Here is an 18182-nt window from a genome sequence, read left to right on the forward strand (position 1 = left end):
GTGACTCGAGGTGTCACGTAAACAGCCAAGTAAATGTACAATTTCAAATTATATTCACGAAGAACAATGAAAAAAATTTGTGTTTTGTTTAGAGTTTCATTCATCACTCACTGCCAAAGAAACAGAAAGTAAAATGAATCAACAGTAGGAACGGGCAACTTTGTCGCCTCATTTCTCCTAAATACTGCAGTCGACAGGTGAGAGACTAATCACACAGACCTATATCACAATATTAATCCACAACTTCTAATTTCCAGTATAGGTTTAAACTTTAAAGGCGTTTCAGTAACTCATCTCTTAACAAGCTTCATGCTATCACAAAATTTAAGTTCGGTCTCTGCAAAAGAATTCTCAGGCTAAATATAACATTACAAAGAAATATAGCAATGGTGCTAGCCGATGCCATCACCGCTGCAGTTCCTTAACTTCGTTGCTTACAGCTGTATCTTGATCAAATTACAGGTCATCATGGCACCAGAAAATGCACCGTTCTGCCAATTTGTATAAACAACACGTTAAAAAGTTCATTTCCTATTGTTTTCCTTCTTTTATCATACAGTATCTATTTTAAAATCTCGTCCAAAAATTACAAATACGAAAGAAGTGCCAAAAATGGAGGAATAGTTCGTAGGATTTGCAGCACTATAAATTTCATAGGCTCTCAAATTTGTGCTCAGTTTTAGAACAAATATCATACCTCACAGATTGAACATGGAATATGTGATCTCATGAAATCAAAATCTATTCCTTGGGGGGGAAAACTACATCAAGGTTTTTCTGAAGCATCCAGCCTTTGGGATATATAAGTTCACGAGCTTCTAGATGGAGGTGCCAGTTCATTATCATGTAACAACCAGGAGGAATTCCTTCCATATGACTCTCGTCCTCCACAATCTGTTCAATGAAAGTTGTCTCCTGAAAAGAAATTCAAATCAAATAGGCTATACCATTAAATATGAACTCAACGAGATAAGATTATTTAAAATTGATGGGGCCAAAATACAAAGACATGACACATACTTGGAACCCCTCCTTCACTGTATCTAACTGCCGGATTGGATCTGAAGTTGCTCGTTGCCATCTCTTGGGATCCCAGAGTATTGTGCTATTGAACGCAAAGCCTGACATATCAACATGGAATCTACGGAGTCTTTTACTCTTCTCATTCGTATGCCATCCAATCACTTGGCTTCCATTACATACAGGACCTTCTAGAATTGCTTTATTTTTGCTTTGAGCCAACATGCCAACAGGCCAAACGCCAAAACGACTGAATATCAATGATAAAAAAGATATAAATAAGAACTCGGAATCATGGACCAAAACTATATATCAGAAACCTTAAAAATTAATCTCAATTAGGATCATTAAAAACAGATACTTTTTCCCAACAGGCTGAAGGGATATTAATGTAGGTGATCTCGTCTTTTCTTACATCTCATGCTAATATTCTCGCTACAGAAGTTAGCAGAAGAATTCTACTGTCATGAATGGCAGACTCTGGATTACTTGAAAATTTAGTGTTTAGAGGAAACAACAGCATGAATAATAAGTGCTCAAAACGAGTATTGACACATGATTCAGTATATCTCAGCTGTGAATCACCAGAGCTGCGGCATTATATTTAACATATGGGTAGATAAGCATGCGAGAACCACCTATAATCAGCAGAAATACATCGGTTTCACTTTTGAGCAACTGCAAACATGACATTGACATGAGGAACTATCTTGAACTAGTTAAAGGCCTAGCAGTGTAGTACAACAAGCTAAAATGACAAAAGAAGCTGCCAAACAACTGAAAATGAAATCATCACCTAAACTAAATTATAAAATCTCCAGCGAAGAACCATTTAAATAAAACCATTAAGTTTTATATAGACAGGTTGGATTCATGAGTTTGTAGAATATCTACGGCATTCTCAAATCTAGTCCAGGTTCTTACAAGAAAAAAGGTTCCACCATTAAGAAGAATATCATCCACAGTTATAGAATATGATATCAAGTTAATGTGCGCCCAATCTTCTCACAGAAGTTTGAAGATGCAGTATATATGCGCTCTAACAGGTTATATCACTTAGAACACATAACTGTTGCACAAGTTAGTTAGTCAAAAGAATTATGTGGAGCATTGGACCTCGCTGCTCAATATCTCGACTCTTTATGGAGATCAATTATCAATTAACAAAAAATTGAACATAACCCCCACACCTGAATTAGAAGGGGAAATTTCCCAGTAGCAAGGTGTCAAAAGGGGTTGAAAAAGAAGGCATATGGCAAGCTTGTTCACATGTTCAGGATGGCAAATGTTAAGAAACATCTGTTGGAAAAAGAACAGTTTCCTACGTTCTAAATTTTTTTTAGATAGTTTATCATAAAAAAATCAAATTCAACTGCAGACACTATAACTATATCATCGAGAACATATAACTTAGTGAAGAAGTTCATTTTATAATTGCATACTTTTGCAACTACATACACGCCAAAAGGGAAAAGAATATTGTGGACATCGGGACATAATCAGCATTCACTTGAACACATTTTAAGTATCAACAAGCAAAAGCTGCCAAAAATATTATCCAACAAGTTAATAGACACAAATCTCCACCTGGATGTTTAATCATCATCATGAGGTCTATAATCTATTAAAAGTACTCAAACTTACATATTTCAAGAGCATCTTTGTTTTGGTAATAACCCAATAGATGATGGCTCTCAAACAATGATCAAGAATGAAAAGTAGTCCATCCATCTCACTTTTTCATACAAATATCATATGCTGAGTAAAAAGTTAGCAGATCAGATAACCAAATGTAGATGAAAAGGTTGAACAACAATGGAGGCATTTACAGCAGAGAAGAAAAATAAGACAAAGATTATAACAACTGACTAAAGCCGAATAAGCTTTAAAATATTTACAGATTCCACTCTCTACTAGCTTCAAGATTCCATGATCAGGAGAAGGTCATCTATACCTTCCAGTTTGTTTACTCACCAACCACATTATTACTTCAGCAAAATGAATGTAAAAACTCTTCTATGGGAAATCACATAACCTCATTATTCACGAAGAGTATAAATGAAATGGTGGCAGCATGCATGAACAACAAGTTTGACAGAAAATTCAGATGATTTATGAATAAAAACTAAAAAGTCAACCTGATTTCCCTGATGCTCTCAAATAAATCGAGTGAGTAAATGTTATCATCATCTGCAAAATACACAATTCCATCTAGCCTGTGCCTCTCTATATGCTCGAGTGCAGTATTCCGCTGGTGCACTCCCCTGTCCTTCGTATCAGTAGAATTTTGTGTACACACCAAATGTCTGTACATGATTCCCATATTTCTCAAAATATCTGCAGTCTCCATTGATGCAGCATTCATCTCCACCACAATCCACAGCACCGGTTGTCTCACCAGCCTCAAAACCTGTCCTAACCTATTCAAAAAGTAGGCCTGCAAAGCCCTATTATAGGTTGGAGTGACCACAATCAATTGTTTTTGCGGCACAAAATAGCCTAATGTCCTATCAGTAACATCTTGGCCACTCCTCTCAACAACACCTAATTCAACAGCATCCAGCACCATATGATTTTCCTTCCGTCCATCAACAACGCCAATATCTCCCTCGTTTTTCTCGGCATTCACAACTTGCGGCTTCATTTCGAAGGAGAAATCACTATTACTCAAACCCTGTTGCTTTAATTCATTAAAATCGCTATTAAATGGCGCCATACCGAGTATAAACCCTAGGAGAAAGAACAATACGCACCGGTAAAGCCATTTTCGCAAAGAAAAGTGATTACTTTTTTTGTAGTTGTGCTTTTGGAGGAAAACTCCGGATAGAAATCCGTGGAGTGGAGACAAGGTCGTCCTGGTATTGGAGAGCAGCTTCTGCGATGAAGATTGTATTGAAAAGGGGTTGTTCGATCCGTTCTGATACGATCGGTCGCCGTACGGGGACAGAGTTCTACGAATCGACGCCATTTCCTCGACGGAAATCGCATCGAAAAAAGCAATCAATATCGATCCGAATGAGGGGAACTTTGAAAGATTGGATGATGCATCGGGAGCAAATCCAGGCGAAAATTCCACTCTATGCGAGAAATATGTAGAAAATCCAGCGCTGGAAAAGGAATTTGCACTGATCGAGGGAAATGTTTTGCGGGTGGGGAAGAAGAAATCGAAATTTGCCCAGTCTGGCTCCAGGTATGCAGCTGCGAGGTGAGCTGGACAGCCCAACAAGAGTTTGGGCCCTGATGGCCCATATCATTTAGCCCAATCTAAAGAAAATAAATTGCATTGACTTGTGTTTGTGGTTGATAATATATTTTTCTATGAATTGTATTGTTTAGTCAAATCTTATATTATAATAAGATCATAAAAAGTGACATTGAAATTTGATCAAAGTGGTCACCGGTTGACTTCATATATAGAGAGAAGCAAGCGATATGGCATATAAATTACCTCTTCAAAAACAATTTTCTCACACACACACACATATATATAAAGTAATTAAGATTTGAATATGCATTGAGAGGATATAAATATGTAATATTTCTACGTGTCAACCTCCATAAAAATGTGAATAACACTCATAGACTAACTCGGGCCAAGTCACTAAAAACATGAGGCCAAGTTAAGATCATATGTGCGTTAGGAAATAACAATCAAGTGTGGAGTTTTGTCACAATATTGTTACTTATACGTTTCTCTTTTTTTCCATTTCATTCTGATCAGTGGTGGAAAACAGCGCATGCGTTTTCATCTCAACTTCTAATTATCAAGTGATCAGAGACTCGTGTGGAAAATGAACTCGCCTTTTACAAAATTAAGATAAGACATTCTTATCTACATGTGTACATATATCTCTGTACGTACGTGCATTATTTAATTTGTGAATGTTTTTTGTATTGCTATTGAAAATTTTTGAGCAGCTTTTGATCAGTATAAATTGGCTGAATGCCGCAAGATTCGCATCTTTGGACTCAGTCTTTCTGTCTTCGAATATCAGACAATGCAGTTCATGCTATGCTAGCTAGCTAGCTTATATATATATATATATATATATTCTTTTTAACTTGCACAGAAAAATTGAAATTATTATTGCTTAGGGACGGGGACCGGGTCAGCTGCTAGCTAGGTAAAAGCCTTAGACACACGCACAAATTATATGCCCATTCCTATTTGCTATATCCCTAGATAGCCACTGACTTTGTTTGTATGTATGCATGTATGAATGACTGTCTCACCACCACCACCGTCCGATCCTCATCCCGACCTGACTATCACTCTCTGCCCGCCCTTGGTTCCTCATCTTTCGTGCATCATATATATGATTTGTATTCTTGTGCTGCCATCCATTTTCAGTTCAATGGAAGGATTCGATCATCGACTTTAATTAATATATGCATTATTGATCGATTAGATTGACATGGGTGGCTGAAAATTAAATTCTTGATTATGGAAATTACGTTAATTAATAAGAATATATAATATATATACAAGCTAGCTTGTTGATTTTATTTTTTTTAAAAAAAATAAAAATACATTCACATGACATATATATAATTAATGTAAACCAAAAAACTCGTGGATGGAATCACATTTGAGCATATACAGAAATGAGAACAAGCACTAGCTACTTTTTATTTATTTATTTATAAGAGGATTAATATTATAGACTTTCTTGTCAAAGTTTTGTACAATTTTTTTTTTTTTGGGGTTACAATGAATATTATATACTTATCCGACCACTTCGACGCGAAAATGGGCGGCTACTTGTGCACATTACTATATTAATATTATTTTTAAGCAAGAGAAGTGAGGCACGTGGCATCCACAATAACTTTATTTAGCTGGTAAATGGTGAATTCTCAAGACATTAATTGGACCAAAGAATCGACATATTACACTTTATAGTTAATTAACAATAAATAGATTAAAACAAAAAACATTTCATTTGACAAGTGAAATACCGATCGATCGACTATATTTATATGTATAATAATTATGCTGAGAAATATATATTAATTACTGGAAAATAGTATTAATATAAAATCAGTTCCAAACACACACACACACACACACACATATATATATACTGCCAATCAACAAAAGGCCTGGCCTATTTATCTGCAGCATAATAATGTCATGTATAATTACAAAGTGTTAAATCACATTATTTGTCAGTACTAGTAAACTAATTAAGTCGTAACTTGAGCTTTTTGCTTATGCGATGGCATGTGAGTTTTTTTTAAGGCACTCAATTTTATCTTCATAATTATATAATAATATAATGCACGATGCCGGCCTCATTTACACCACTTTTCGAACTAGATTTAAAAAATTATGAACCCTTCATTGATTTAAAAACTGTAATTTTCATTTTTAGCAATTTTAATAATTTTTCTATGGTGGACTGATGTACACGTCTAACATCATTGGTATCATATAAGCGTCATGTTGTAAAAAAAACTAAAAAAAAATACGAGCACATGCAACGATAATAAGTCATCAATATTCAAAACTTTATACACATGCATGCAATATGTCTAATTAATGATCAGATATTATTAATACTTATTTTTCTCAATGAATGTTTGGCCTAAAATAGAATACAGATTAAGGTACTCGGCATGGGCCATGCATGTAAATAACTCTTTTGAAGTTAAGTGAAGATGAATCAGTACGTTTCTGCTCCAACAGCAATCTTTGTCATGTTAAGCAGATAGAGCAAATTAATGATAGCTGAATTTTGTTTCATAAATTTCGTACCAGGCCCCCACTCCACCTCCATCATTTAATTTGGACGTCTTCCTACACGATACAAATATATATTTGAAAATACTTGATTAACAGTGTGGATGCAGTGCGTCCATATATTATGACACGAAAAGTAATTAGCAATGAACACGATACATTTTATTTAAATAATGTTTAAAGTTTTACCAAATTTTGAACATATTTACACCAACTTTATAATATCACATTTTGGTTTTTCAAGTTACATTGAATTAAAATTTCATAAATGCTCAGAGTTATCTGTAAAATGTTCTGAATGAGAAATACATATGGGCACGATGAAGAAGAAAGAAAGAGCATGAATTTGTCTAAAAGATGATTGAACAGACCTTTCTATTTTTCATATTTTTTTAGTTAAGAAAAAGATGAAAGTAAAGTGTGTAAATGAAGTGGCCACATATATATCTTTCGAAGTCAGCTTGCGCTGGAAAGCAGGTGAAATCTCTGCTTGCTTGCAGCTATTGAGGGGAATATGGCTCATTGAATGAATAAAAAAATTAAATATTTATTTTCCATTTAAATTATTTCTCTATTTTGGTACCAACGTTAGCTATCTGGCCAAAGCTCTTAACTTCAAAGTTTAAACTTACATGACCTAACTTTACATTTTGGCTGCTTGATTTTTTTTTTTTTTTTTGAAGAAAAAGAAACAAGTATTTGGTCATGTATTCTTAACTCTCCAAAAATCAATGTTTCATTTGATGTAATATACAGCGAATTTTTTTTATTTTTTTAAATCAAATATTTCATTATTATATAAAAAAAAATTTAATTTAAAGCTCACCTCACGATGATATTAATTATTTATTAGAATTAAAATATTTTTACATAAATAATTGATTCGTATTAAACTTCAGAAAGGAATTCGACACATAATATAATAAAGCTAGCCAGTTGATACATTTTAGTAACAAATGTCATTTTATATTTGCCATCAACTTTCAACGATTCCATCAATCGTCTTTTCCCTTAATAAATTTCTTTTTGAAGAGAACAAAGAAGATCTAAAGAGATATCATATTTAATATGATTCAAACAATTGAGAATATATAGTTGGATCATTCAATAAAAAAAAAAACTAAAATTATCAAAAAGTTGAAAAATATAAATTTGACGACAAAAATAATCAAAATCACAAGAAGTTAAATATAGGTGACCATACATGTTTCTCTTAATTTATAATATTATAGACAAAGTGATCGATTAGTAATAAATTGGACAACCAAAATTTCCAATTTTGGCAGTCAATATTTTGACGTGAAATTGTTCCCATTAAAGAACATATAAAAAGTAGGAGAATCCGACACCTTAACCTTTATATATAATATCTAATCTCTTCCCACTTATAATAAAGTTTCAGAAACTACTAATATTCCAGCATGTGTGTGTGTTGTATAGACATCATGCCTAAAATTATACGCTTAACAAAATTTCAGTACTTATAATATTGTTGTATGGTATTGTTCCAACAGCTAGCCCATTTTATATTAAGTTAAAACAAATAACCAACTGCACAAAATTAAATCACAATATACATATAAATCAAAACCTCCACAACAATATGAAGATACAAAAGTGAGAATTACAATCGAATTAAGAGAGTACAACAATGCATCGATGTAGTTAAATGAAACTGATCAAGAATTCTCACATCAATATACATATGAATTACATACTTACCCTAGTGCTACTGCTAGCAAAGGATCTGTTTCGACTGAGACTGACTTCAACAACTCTTCATTAGCACTTTTCTTGTTAGTGTTGACGGAGTCTGCAGAAACAGGTAATAAAGAATGATTCGATGAAGAAGAAGAAGAAGAAGACTGATGAATCTCTGTGAGTTCTTTAGCTCTTTCAACTTGAAGAATCCAATCTGTTCTACACAAAACTAACATCATCAACACCGCGCAAGATGCCTGTGCCGCAAGAAGTCCAATCCATAACCCTGGAAACCCCAGTTTCATCACAAATCCCATCAAGAAAGCCACCGGCATTCCTATCATGTAAAATGACCCTAAATTTATATTTGCCCCGATACTAGGTCTCGCACTTCCTCGCAACACACCACAGCCGGTGGTTTGTGGGCAATTCCCAACCTCGCACAACCCCGCCAGCGGCAATGCCATGGCTGTCAGCTCCAAGATTTCTGTATCCCTTGTGAAAAGTTTACCCCACCTGTGCCTAATCATTGTGGTGAAAACCATGGCTCCTATGCCTAACACCACGGCGATAAACAGAGAAACGATCATTGATATTCTAGCCTTCGCGGGCCGTCTTGCTCCCAGTTCATTGCCTACTCGAGTAGAGACACCGAGGCTTAGTGCTGAGGGGAACACATAGACCAACGAGGTTGTTTGGATGAGAATTCCCATCGAAGCAATTGTGACTTTGGGGTTCTGTAGCAGCCCACAAAGCATTATCATTATCTCATACCACCACCATTCTAGGCAAATGGAGACGCAAGTTGGCACCGCTAGAGCCAGCAATTTCGACCAGCCCCGGAGGCAATCCATGCTTGGCGCCACCCACGTGTCTTTGTACACGCCAGAAAAATATATAAACAAGCAGAGCATTATAACAAGATTAAGATTTGTCAAAGACATGGCTAAGGCAACTCCTGAAACACCCATATTGAAATACTTCACCAGCAGAAAATTCAACGGCACATGTAGCAACACCGATAGAGATGAGCAGTAAGTTAATGGCAATGTGATGCTTTGAGTCCTTAAATAGATTCTCAAAGGATGAAGAAATGAGAGGAAGAAGAGATCAGGTATCGCGAAAATGATAAAAGTTTGAGCCACAGATGAAACTTCTTCATCTTGATTACACCATAGGAGGATATTTTTCATGTTCAACCACATGAAGGAGATGGGAATGCAAGTGGAGAGTAGAAGCAAGATAGTCCTTTGCATAGTCAAGCCAAGAAGTTTCATTCGTTTGGCTCCATAGGCTTGGCCACAGATGGGCTCCATCCCCATCGCCAATCCAGAAATAACAGAGTAACCACTTATATTTGCAACACCAATGGAAAGAGATCCCCCTGCAAGTTCTAGCTCCCCTATATATCCAAGAAAAAGCATTGAAATCATGGCTCTTGAATATAATATCAGTCCTGTGATAGCTGTTGGCGCTGATATTTTTCCTATTGCTTTCATTTCTTCAAGGGCCTGATGAAAATAAAGAAACAAAGCATTTATATATGTTGATAGATATATGATAGAAGTGACGTTGGAATTTGGTTAAGTACAGATTGTGATAGTGTTGGTGGCTTTGTGTGGGTTACCTCAGAAGATGTTGGCCATCTTTGAAGTTGTTGTCGATCATCTGTGGGAAGATCCATTTCTTTGTTAGGGTTTAAGAAATGGGTTACATTTGTAGTGGATGTGGAGAAAGGGGAAGATGGCTTTGAGTTGCACATGAATGCTTTCTTCCTTTGCACAATTCAGGCAAATTTTTAATAATAATAAGAAGAAAGGAAAAATCCTTAATATGCTGGGGCGGTGTGGTGATTTGTTTTCCGGCTTGATGGGAGTAAAACATTTATGTTGAGTGTCTATATATACGTGTACACGGAAGATAGGACCCCACCTAAGCTCCTCCACGTGTCGAGAATGCAGAATTTGGAAACAAAAGCGGCTCCCCAGTAACTTTTCTCTTTCAAATAATATAATAATAATAATAAGAGACGACATACAACACGATAGATAACGCTAAAAAAAAAAATCATTCAGTATTTTTTCTTTAAATTATTTGTCGGCTGTGGAGGGTGTGAATAAAGCCTTGTTATATAAATCTTATCTAACAGTAGTGCTATTGCTGCTATACATATATTTTTTGGGAAAATTACAAGTTTTGTGGATCAATAATTGGTGGTTTTTTGCATTGTTTTTCACCGCCAGCAGGAAGCGAGTTTGAGGCCAAGAAACATGGTTTAGGTGAGAATCAAGTATCTTGGGTGGGCATAATGAATAGGACAGTGGATTTGCTACAAATATAATTGGCCATTTCAATTTATAAAAATAATCTTATTTTCACCGACTTCTTCAGGCTTCGACTCGCCCAAAAAAAGATTATCTTTAATGCTAAGTGGAAGGAATTAGTGTGGTTTGACAAGCTAGCTATCTAGCTTGCCATCCAAATTCAATTGAATTGACATGGCATGATGCGTATTATTAATTATTATTGTATGTGTACAGAAAACACTGTACATGAGGAGGTTGAATGTTGTTATGATCAAGAAATTAATTAACTTTTCGTTTAATTCTTGCATGCGGCATAGCTATATGCACGAAGCCAATTAGTGTGGCCATGGCATGTGATGAAGCAAGCAACACAGCCAAACATTGCTGCACTAGTTGCCCAATATGTGAGGCACGAGTTCCTTCTGAAATCACTCAGAGGACCCATTTTTTGGCTCTGTATTCTAAATTTCACTTATTCAATATCAGATATTACTATATATATATTGAAAAAGTGGTCCGAGCTTCTATTTTCTTGAAAGAAGTGGAAATGAAAACATTTTGTTGGTCATCATTATTATGACAAAAGAATTGTGGTCCGGGATTTATGTCTTGAGGGATATGTGGAAAATAAAATATAAAAAAAAAGAAGGTTTTTAATCCCCCCCTTCAACGATTTATATTAGTACTTTTAATTAATCAAGAACCCATCAACCAATCACGCGTGCATGGAAAATCAGAAGTCATTTTACTTTTGATCAATTAATCACAAATAATCGCCGTACACGCTTTAATCAATGCATCAAGTTGTATTGATGTTTCGCATCCAGTTCGATGGAAATGAAAGTAACATTCACAACCAAAAGTTGTATCTGTATATCAGAACATGTGCACCAAGACAACATCCTATATATATGTAATATATATCCGGCCCTCTCTTTCACTATTCAAGTAATCCACAACTGATGAACCAAACAAACAGGTGGGGTTTCAATGTACCCCCAAAAGTTTTGATGTTCATTGAGCAAAACTAAATGAAATAATTAGCCAGAGGAGATACATAGATATATTTTCGTTGGGTCCGTTATACAATAATAACAAATGCATATGGACCACTGTGATTAATGGTGGAGTGAATGGGTGCATGAAGAGCCGGCAGATGGAAGAAAGGAAACACCCTGGAACTCAACTAGCTACGTGCTATAACTACAACCATTTAATTTGTATCCCTTTCTTATGGCAACAGATGGATGAGACTGCATCTGCATGCTTTTTTCCTTTTCCTCCCCACTCTGTGTCTCTGTCTCTGTACCTGTAAAATTGATGCAACACACCGATGGTACAGTACACAACTCCTTTTTACAATCACAATAAACAAACACCGTTCTGTTTATATTTTACCCAAGCAACAGTTTTTGCCTGCCTTGTAATTCTAATAATGGTAACTATTATTTTGAAAATTGGCCGCTAGCTGTCAGAACAACACATGTTTCCAGCTCAATACGTTGCCCCATTTGGTTTCCCAAAGTCACACAAAATCAATTCCTATTCATCTATTCATTAGTAAACATGATATATATAATTACATCATATATATATATATATATATATATATATAATAACGAGAATGACATTGATATCACCAATGACGACTTGTTGTAAGTTATCCTCTGATTCTGGTGTAAAAAAAATGACAAAATTCTATCGAGAGAGTTTGTCCAATCCACCTAAAATTTATATAATCGCACTGATTTTCTTAGCAGAATTTATGAACCACGCACAATATATATGCAATGTTTCAGTAACATCTTTCTTTCGCAAAGGCAAAAGGGATATATTATGTATTGTAAGAATTTGATATTTTATATATATATATATATATATATATGGTTTCAGCATGCGAAAATCAATATTAATCACAATAAGAATCTGTGAACAGAACTTTTCTCTGGTAGTTGAGTTGTGATAATGCAAAACATAATAAGAATCTATTCCAAAGCTGAGATGCAAATAAAAGAAAAGAGAATGTTGAGATAAAGTGGTATTACATAAAAATCTAGATCAAATGCTTTCTGGAGACAAATAAATAGACAAGGTTTCATGCAATGGAACATCTAATGCAATATTCACCACACTCACAAATTGCATGAGATTCCAAAGAACAAATAATCAGTCGTGGGCATCTAAATAGATGACAGCTGGAATAAATCCCCTTAAGTTGCTAGCTTATCTTAATGTTAGAATCTCATCAGCTCGCCCGGCCGCCCATTCTACATTGTGTTATGTGATAGAAACAGCCATATAAATTAACATGTATTCTTGAAGATTGCTTCTTATTCTTCTTGTCAATCATTGGTTTTCTCAAGTGCCAAATCAAATCAGTAAAACCCACCCATATTAGTTACAAGTTTTGAAACAAGTAGTGAACTGAACTCCTTAATTTTAGTTGTCAAATGGATTGGGCTATCCATTTATGGGCCTAAATGGATCGGGCTATCTTCACTTATGGGCCTAAAAAAAATGTCCATACTTTTATTTAGAAAATAAACAGGCAGTCAACGCACTCAAATCCTCCACTATTATTTTTTCCTTTCAATTTAATATCACCACCACGTACAGCCTCACCACTAGATAAAAAAATAACTGGCGATTGGGCGACATATGAACGTAACTAATTTCAAATATACATCAAATTAATTGAAAGGGGTTGGGATATATCTTGCATTGATTATTTATTTTAAAAACAGAAAAGATCGAAATTATAATTAATTAACGTGGTTTTGTAGGTTAGAAGTGATGTGAAACTACTTGGATTTATTTATCATCAATAACTCAAATGTGAAATAATAATAATAAAAAAAAGTATATATATCCTATGTCTTCTTCATTTCATTTTTTTAACCATTTCTGGCCGATGATAAAAATATAAACTTGAAATAAAAATATAATAAATACAGCCCAATCAAAATCTTGTTCATTGTAAAATAATATCAATAATTGATGGACCAAAGTTATCGTGGATACATTTTCTCTCTTTTGGCTAAGGCAATCATAACATTAATTATATAATAATATATATATATAATTGAGAGTAATGGAGGATGAATGTTATGATTGCCTGAGCCAAAAGATTATATATAATAATATATAAATATAAAATACAGCCCAATCAAAATCACTGTTCCTATGTCACGCTCTAATCAGATTTTAGATGAATTTTTGTTTATTATTTGTCTTTTGTTTTTTTTGGCCAAGAGTAAAATAATAATAATATATACCATGTCGAATTGGAATTTATTTTGTGAGAGGTGAAAATAATAAATTTTAGATAGATTAAAAATTTGGTGAAATCTTATGCAATCATTAAAGAAATTGATGCCATGACCGTGAAAGATCGAGAAATATATGGAAAGATAACCACGAATCTCATCGTTTTGGTCCAATGTATTTGTATTTCCATAATATAATTTTGAATTTCATCCATTCATTCCATTAATGAGAAATCGGTATCACCAAATCTATTAAATGGACCTAAGTTTGTGGCTGTGATAGATATTTCATGTGATCAAAAGAATGGATGATTGGAAGCGTGGAAGTCAAAGTAGGCGGCGACTTTTTTTCTACCGCCACCTTTTTTTTCTTCCATGACAACATTACAAATGATATTTGAACAGTTGCTTCCTATTTCGAAAAGAAATACAAGTAGCGATTTCAATCAGGTTCAAACTGCATCCTTCCCACAGTGCTGCATGGCGGCCGCTACCGTGTTCGTCTATTTTCACTTCCTCTGCCTCCTATCATCGGTCCTCTCGGATGAACTGCAAAACCTTTTATCTATTAAATCTGCTTTCCATGATTCCCCCACCAAAATATTCGATTCCTGGAATCTCCATACCCCAGTTTGCAACTTTTCAAGAATCACTTGTGACTCCCATGGTTTTGTCAAAGAAATTGATCTTTCGAACCAGAATCTAATTGGGTCGATCCCTTTGAATCCCATCTGCAGTTTGACGTCGCTGGAGAAACTTTCCCTCGGATTCAACAGTATCTACGGCCCCGTGACCCAGGATTTGAGTAACTGCTCTTCTCTCAAGTACTTGGACTTGGGAAACAACTTCTTCTCTGGATCATTTCCAGATATCTCATCCCTCACTGGGATGGTATATTTTTATGCTAACAACAGTGGGTTTTCAGGAATCTTCCCGTGGAATTCTCTTCAAAACATGTCAAATCTTGTTGCGTTGAGTCTTGGCGACAATCCCTTTGATCTACATCCATTCCCTCGAGTGATTCTGAATCGCACGAAGCTCAATTGGCTTTACTTGTCAAACTGCAGCCTTGAAGGCCAAATCCCAGAAGACATTGGGAATCTTGTTCAGCTTATTAATCTGGAATTAGCACAGAATAGCATATCTGGAAAGATCCCCGACGGGATCACCAAACTTAATAAACTGTGGCAGCTTGAGCTTTATCTGAACGAAATGACCGGGGAATTTCCTACAGGAATGGTTAATCTCACGAATCTTGAGAATTTTGATGCTTCTGCCAATAATCTCTCCGGAAATCTTTCCGAAATCAAATTCATGCATAAGCTGAGAAGCCTACACCTCTACCGAAATCAGTTATCCGGTGAAATTCCTGCTGAAATCGGGGATTTCAAGAATCTTGTGAACTTGTCACTTTACAGGAACAACCTTTCGGGGGAAATTCCTCAAAACCTGGGCTCGTCGGCCGAAATATTCTTCATCGATGTGTCTGAGAATTTTTTCTCGGGCTCGATCCCACCGAACATGTGCAAAATGGGCACGACGAAGAAACTTTTGCTGCTGCAGAACAACTTAACGGGGCAAATCCCCGGAACGTATGTGAATTGCACGACGCTGATTCGTTTTCGTGTCAGCAATAATCAGCTATCGGGCCATGTCCCTGCTGGGATATGGGGGCTGCCTAAGGCAGAAATTATTGATTTAGCGGAAAACAAACTTGAAGGGCCTATTACTTCTGATATAGGAAAAGCCAGAACCTTGGCGCAACTTTTTCTTGCCAACAATAGGCTTTCTGGCGAACTGCCTTCTGAGATCTCATTTGCTTCATCTTTGGTATCTATCGACTTGAGTTGCAATCAGTTTTCAGGCGAAATACCAGTCTCCCTGGGAGAGTTGAAGCAGCTCACCACCATTCAGTTTCAGGAAAACAAGTTTTCTGGTTCAGTACCAGATTCATTATACAACTCTCTTTCAATCAATGACATTAACATGGCTTTTAATTCACTAAGTGGCCAAATTCCAGCCTCTCTTGGCAACTTGTCCACTCTTAATTTCTTGAACTTGTCAAGAAATCAACTCTCCGGTCCAATCCCAGGGACACTATCTTCTCTGATGCTAAATCTTCTGGATCTTTCCTATAACCGGTTAACGGGTCCTATACCCGAATCCCTTTTGATTGAAGCCAATAATGGCAGCTTTTCAGGCAATGGTGGTCTCTGCACTGAGAAAATCAGGGGATTCCGGAGATGTTCTCCGGAATCCAGCACGTCCAGGTACCTTGGAACAGTCTTGCTATGCCTCCTGATTGTTTCCATTGCCTGGCTTGTTTCGATGGTAGCATTCTGTTTATTAAAAAGGAATAGTGGACATGAAGGGGGACGATCTTTGAAGGATGACTCGTGGGACCTACAGTCTTTCCATATGTTAACATTCACAGAGGATGATATTCTTGATTCTATCAAGCCCGAAAATTTAATAGGCCGAGGTGGTTCAGGCAACGTGTATAAAGTTCTTGTTGGAGATGAAAAAGAATTTGCAGTGAAACACATTTTACACTCCGATCTTCCTCACAATGCCCTGAAAAAGATCGGTAATTCGACGCCGATGTTAGAAAGGCGAGGCACCAGGTCTCGGGAATTTGAATCCGAGGTTGAAACATTAAGTTCTGTTAGGCACATTAATGTTGTGAAGTTGTATTGCAGCATAACTAGTGAGGACTCGAGCTTGTTGGTCTACGAGTATATGCCTAATGGAAGTCTTTGGGATAGAATGCATACTACTAAAAAGTTATCCCTTGATTGGGACACAAGGTTCGAAATTGCACTTGGTGCTGCAAAAGGGTTAGAGTATTTGCATCACGGTTGTGACAGGCCGATAATCCATCGTGATGTCAAGTCGAGCAACATCCTTTTGGATGAATTATTGAAGCCCCGGATTGCTGATTTTGGACTCGCAAAGATTGTTCTGGCAAGTTCAACTCACGAATCTACTCAAACCTTTGCGGGGACGCATGGTTATATAGCTCCAGGTAACCAGGTCATGTCACAAGTCAGCCGTTTTATCTAAGAGTTTAAATTGTAACAGATATTGTTACAAGACATCTTAATTATATTGTCATGCATGCCTGCAGAATATGGATATACAAACAAAGTTAACGAGAAGAGTGATCTGTATAGCTTCGGAGTAGTACTAATGGAGCTTGTAACGGGTAAGAAGCCAATCGAGCCGGAGTTTGGGAAGGCCAAGGACATAGTTGAGTGGGTGTCAAGCAAATTGAAGACTAATGAGAGTGTTTTAAGTATTGTGGATTCAACAATTCCAGAAAATTATAAAGAAGAAGCTTTAAAAGTTTTAAAAGTTGCTATTCTCTGCACAGCAAGGGTTCCAGGAATGAGGCCTACAATGAGAAGCGTGGTTCAAATGCTAGAAGATACTCGGGCTGGTGAATTGGTTGGATCTACGGTCAAGAAAGAGGGTAAAAGAAAAGGTTGAGGGAGAAGGAGAAGTTGAAACATAAAGTATCGATATCGAACGTAGTTTGTAAAAAAAAAAATGTTTAGATGGTTCACTAATTCATCCCTACACATTTTTCCTTCCGTGATAAAAATGTATAGAAATCATGCAGCGAGCTTGAAGATGTGTTAAGATGGAATCAGTGCAGGCATGTTTCTATTTATATATCTGTAATGTAATGAGATGGAGACTGCTAGAAGAACTTTCAAGCATATAATCAATCGTTTACGATTTTAGTTCCTGAATTCATCATATTGTAAAAGTGGGCAATCGGAGGTGGTTCACAACGCTAAAAGTGAGACGGTATGCTTGGTGACATGCGTGCGTGACGTGATGGTGTGTTACATTGAATGTGGAATCAAAGGTTCCGTGGATTTTATACCATGCTATGTCGGTTGTTACATTACTAACATCTCTTGCATGGGCAAGCGCATTCCACCTCCTGCTCCTCCACTCTCTCAAATTTGATTATGCATGATGATAATATTTCAAGAAATACAGTAAGCCTGGCTGTTGAGAATTCACAGAAAGTTCATTTTTCCATGTTGGTATTGGTATGTGATACCCCGGGATGACCCGGGTCATGGATAGTGCCCGGGTCAGGGAGGATGATTATTCATGAGACGTAGTAAAGCC

At 36.2% G+C, this 18182-nt stretch overlaps 3 protein-coding genes across 3 annotated transcripts; 1 reads left to right on the top strand and 2 right to left on the bottom strand.

The window, feature by feature from the left end:
• Window positions 1–222: 222 nt before the first annotated feature.
• On the bottom strand, window positions 223–4142 carry LOC140983065 (probable beta-1,4-xylosyltransferase IRX9H). The gene is made up of 4 exons (XM_073449962.1): window positions 3159–4142; window positions 1021–1270; window positions 698–915; window positions 223–491 (listed from the first exon to the last, which is right to left on the bottom strand). The coding sequence occupies exons 1-3, from the start codon at window positions 3986–3988 to the stop codon at window positions 742–744; spliced, it is 1254 nt and encodes a 417-aa protein (XP_073306063.1). The 5' UTR covers window positions 3989–4142; the 3' UTR covers window positions 223–491; window positions 698–741.
• Window positions 4143–8359: 4217 nt separating this feature from the next.
• LOC140983056 (protein DETOXIFICATION 48) lies at window positions 8360–10324 on the bottom strand. Its single transcript, XM_073449947.1, has 2 exons — window positions 10092–10324; window positions 8360–9975 (listed from the first exon to the last, which is right to left on the bottom strand). Exons 1-2 carry the CDS (start codon window positions 10224–10226, stop codon window positions 8482–8484), a joined length of 1629 nt encoding a protein of 542 aa, XP_073306048.1. The 5' UTR covers window positions 10227–10324; the 3' UTR covers window positions 8360–8481.
• A 4087-nt stretch (window positions 10325–14411) lies between these two features.
• On the top strand, window positions 14412–17795 carry LOC140982710 (receptor-like protein kinase 7). Its single transcript, XM_073449367.1, has 2 exons — window positions 14412–17061; window positions 17164–17795. The coding sequence occupies exons 1-2, from the start codon at window positions 14412–14414 to the stop codon at window positions 17523–17525; spliced, it is 3012 nt and encodes a 1003-aa protein (XP_073305468.1). The 3' UTR covers window positions 17526–17795.
• Window positions 17796–18182: the final 387 nt, after the last annotated feature.

The sequence above is a fragment of the Primulina huaijiensis genome, chromosome 8 (genome assembly GCF_012295235.1).
Source record: "Primulina huaijiensis isolate GDHJ02 chromosome 8, ASM1229523v2, whole genome shotgun sequence".
Taxonomy (NCBI): Eukaryota; Viridiplantae; Streptophyta; class Magnoliopsida; order Lamiales; family Gesneriaceae; genus Primulina; species Primulina huaijiensis.

Excerpts from the sequence above, each read along its gene's own strand:
- LOC140983065 (XM_073449962.1), bottom strand. The coding sequence starts at position 3,988 with ATGGCGTCGATTCGTAGAACTCTGTCCCCGTACGGCGACCGATCGTAT. Across the intron at positions 1,271-3,158 it reads GAGAGCATCAGGGAAATCAG|TCGTTTTGGCGTTTGGCCTG; the intron begins GTTGACTTTTTA and ends ATTGATATTCAG. Across the intron at positions 916-1,020 it reads CAGTGAAGGAGGGGTTCCAA|GAGACAACTTTCATTGAACA; the intron begins GTATGTGTCATG and ends ATTTCTTTTCAG.
- LOC140983056 (XM_073449947.1), bottom strand. The coding sequence starts at position 10,226 with ATGTGCAACTCAAAGCCATCTTCCCCTTTCTCCACATCCACTACAAAT. Across the intron at positions 9,976-10,091 it reads GATGGCCAACATCTTCTGAG|GCCCTTGAAGAAATGAAAGC; the intron begins GTAACCCACACA and ends TATTTTCATCAG.
- LOC140982710 (XM_073449367.1), top strand. The coding sequence starts at position 14,412 with ATGACAACATTACAAATGATATTTGAACAGTTGCTTCCTATTTCGAAA. Across the intron at positions 17,062-17,163 it reads GCATGGTTATATAGCTCCAG|AATATGGATATACAAACAAA; the intron begins GTAACCAGGTCA and ends GCATGCCTGCAG.